This window comes from Pelobates fuscus, chromosome 11 (assembly GCF_036172605.1).
Source record: "Pelobates fuscus isolate aPelFus1 chromosome 11, aPelFus1.pri, whole genome shotgun sequence".
Lineage (NCBI taxonomy): Eukaryota > Metazoa > Chordata > Amphibia > Anura > Pelobatidae > Pelobates > Pelobates fuscus.
Genome location: NC_086327.1, coordinates 85,427,187 through 85,430,123, shown reverse-complemented (window position 1 = coordinate 85,430,123; position 2,937 = coordinate 85,427,187). Strand labels below are relative to the sequence as shown.

Genomic DNA, 2,937 nt, shown 5'->3' with positions numbered 1-2,937 from the left:
ACTCTGCTATGTGAGCAAAAAGCCCTATGAAAAATTCTTAATCATTCATCCTCCCCCAATGGAGAGGGAAGGTGCTCATTTCAAGAACATGTAAAGGAAGGGAGTTTGAAGTGAATCGTGGGTTAAAGTAATCTATAGCATTTAGAAAATGTTTTCAGTACAGAGCTAGTATGAGAACATAATTCTTCAAATTTGGTTGTCTCCCAGAGGCCAGTTTCAGGGTAGATGTAGTGTTTTCAGAAAGTGTTTAATTTAAAAGTGTTGAGATGTCTGTAGTAAAGTGGGTCTGCTCTGTGCTATCAGGTCAGAGATAGTTTTTTCTTTAGTACCTTCATATATGCTTTCAAGGGGTATATATTGCGTTTTTCCATGTGCTATTGTTAAAATAAATGGTAGACCCTTTGCACCTATTGGAAACAGAGGGTTGTGAGAGATAGGATACTTGGGGGAGATTGTTGGTGAGAGGTCAGTGAGTCTATGAGGAGATGCTGATTGGCTTGGGTGGTGTTTTGCTGCACATGTGCAATGGCCTCCCAATTCTTTCCCATGGGAATGCATTGAACTAGATGAGATCACCAAAACTGGTCTCAGCCATGGAGGAGGTTGGGGGCAGGTAGGTCCAGCCGCATTGAGACATGCAGGGTGTGGGAATAAAGGTGAGTAAAATCACCTATAGTCTCCACAGAGAAAGGGGCCAGGGACCTGATGCTGAATTCAAGGACCATAGTGTCAGGAATACTGTTCGTATTACTGACACTATGGTGTTCCTTCAACAACTATTAAAATCTTCAGCAATTATGGTAGTTGGAGTATTTCTTTAGTGTACTCATAAAGGCTTTTGTCTAATATTTCAGCTTCTTTTAATTTCTTTATTTGAGTACATGTTATCTGCAAAAATGGTCCTGCACATTTTTCTCAAGACATTGTTGAATTCTTTATTCCTCAATGTATATATGATAGGGTTTAAAGTTGGTGTTATTACAGCATAAAAAACCGGGACAAGCTTTTCTTGTTCCTGCGACTCTTCTTTGGTAGTTGGTTTTAGATATGCAGAGAAAGATGTTCCAAAGAACAACGTTACAACGATTAGATGAGATGCACAAGTGGAAAATGCTTTCCTCTGTCCCTCTTTGGATTTTATTTTTAGTATTGTTGAAATTATATGTAGGTAAGAAATTAATGTAGTTATGAATGATCCGAGTCCATAAATTCCTCCAACTATAAATAAAACAAGTTCATTAATGGCTGTATTACTGCAGGACACTTTCAACAAGGGTGGGATGTCACAGAAAAACTGATTAAGTTTATTTGATGAACAGAAATGCAGATGAAAAGTAAGAATAGTGTGGACCATTGAATTGAGAAATCCACTAACCCATGAGCTACAAACTAATGATAAGCAGGAAGTGATATCCATCACAACAATATATTGCAGTGGATTGCAGATAGCAACATAACGATCATATGCCATGACCGCAAGCAAAGTGCACTCAATGCTGCCCAGCGCAATGAAAAGAAATGTTTGGGCAGCACAGACCATGAAAGAGATTGAACTGCTTTTCAGTAGGACATTAACAAGCATTTTTGGAATGGTGGCCGATATATAGAGAATCTCCAGGAAAGAGAGGTTGCTGAGGAAAAAATACATGGGAGTGTGAAGCTGAGAATTGATGGCAGTCGTAATAATGATGAGCATATTTCCAATCAGTGTAGACACATAAAACACCAAAAACAAAACAAAAATTGTCATCTTTATGGAGGGCACATCTGGAAATCCTAACAGGATAAATTCCTTCACCACACTCTGATTCTTCATCTTTAACTTTGAAACATTTTCTGTGAATAAATAATTGTTTTAATAACACCTACACTGGAGTACATTATAACTTAGAGGTGGGGAAGCCTCAGCTTTCCAAGGACAAACAACCACACCAATGCCATTTTAAATATGCCTGCACAATTATAGACAACATATATATATATATATATATATATATACACTTTATTTCTGCTGCACAAACCAAGACCAAACCAGGTCTCACAAACTCTCACACAAAATAATGTGCATTTATACAGGGAGTGCAGAATTATTAGGCAAGTTGTATTTTTGAGGATTCATTTTATTATTGAACAACAACCATGTTCTCAATGAACCCAAAAAACTAATTAATATCAAAGCTGAATATTTTTGGAAGTAGTTTTTAGTTTTAGATATTTTAGGGGGATATCTGTGTGTGCAGGTGACTATTACTGTGCATAATTATTAGGCAACTTAACAAAAAACAAATATATACCCATTTCAATTATTTATTTTTACCAGTGAAACCAATATAACATCTCAACATTCACAAATATACATTTCTGACATTCAAACACAAAACAAAAACAAATCAGTGACCAAAATAGCCACCTTTCTTTGCAAGGACACTCAAAAGCCTGCCATCCATGGATTCTGTCAGTGTTTTGATCTGTTCACCATCAACATTGCGTGCAGAAGCAACCACAGCCTCCCAGACACTGTTCAGAGAGGTGTACTGTTTTCCCTCCTTGTAAATCTCACATTTGATGATGGACCACAGGTTCTCAATGGGGTTCAGATCAGGTGAACAATGAGGCCATGTCATTAGATTTTCTTCTTTTATACCCTTTCTTGCCAGCCACGCTGTGGAGTACTTGGACGCGTGTGATGGAGCATTGTCCTGCATGAAAATCATGTTTTTCTTGAAGGATGCAGACTTCTTCCTGTACCACTGCTTGAAGAAGGTGTCTTCCAGAAACTGGCAGTAGGACTGGGAGTTGAGCTTGACTCCATCCTCAACCCGAAAAGGCCCCACAAGCTCATCTTTGATGATACCAGCCCAAACCAGTACTCCACCTCCACCTTGCTGGCGTCTGAGTCGGACTGGAGCTCTCTGCCCTTTACCAATCCAGCCACGG

General features: G+C 38.7%; 1 protein-coding gene across 1 annotated transcript; it reads right to left on the bottom strand.

The window, feature by feature from the left end:
• Window positions 1-850: 850 nt before the first annotated feature.
• Window positions 851-1,816, bottom strand: LOC134576908 (olfactory receptor 5V1-like). The gene has a single exon (XM_063435582.1). It carries the CDS (start codon window positions 1,814-1,816, stop codon window positions 851-853), a length of 966 nt encoding a protein of 321 aa, XP_063291652.1.
• Between the last annotated feature and the right edge of the window lie 1,121 nt (window positions 1,817-2,937).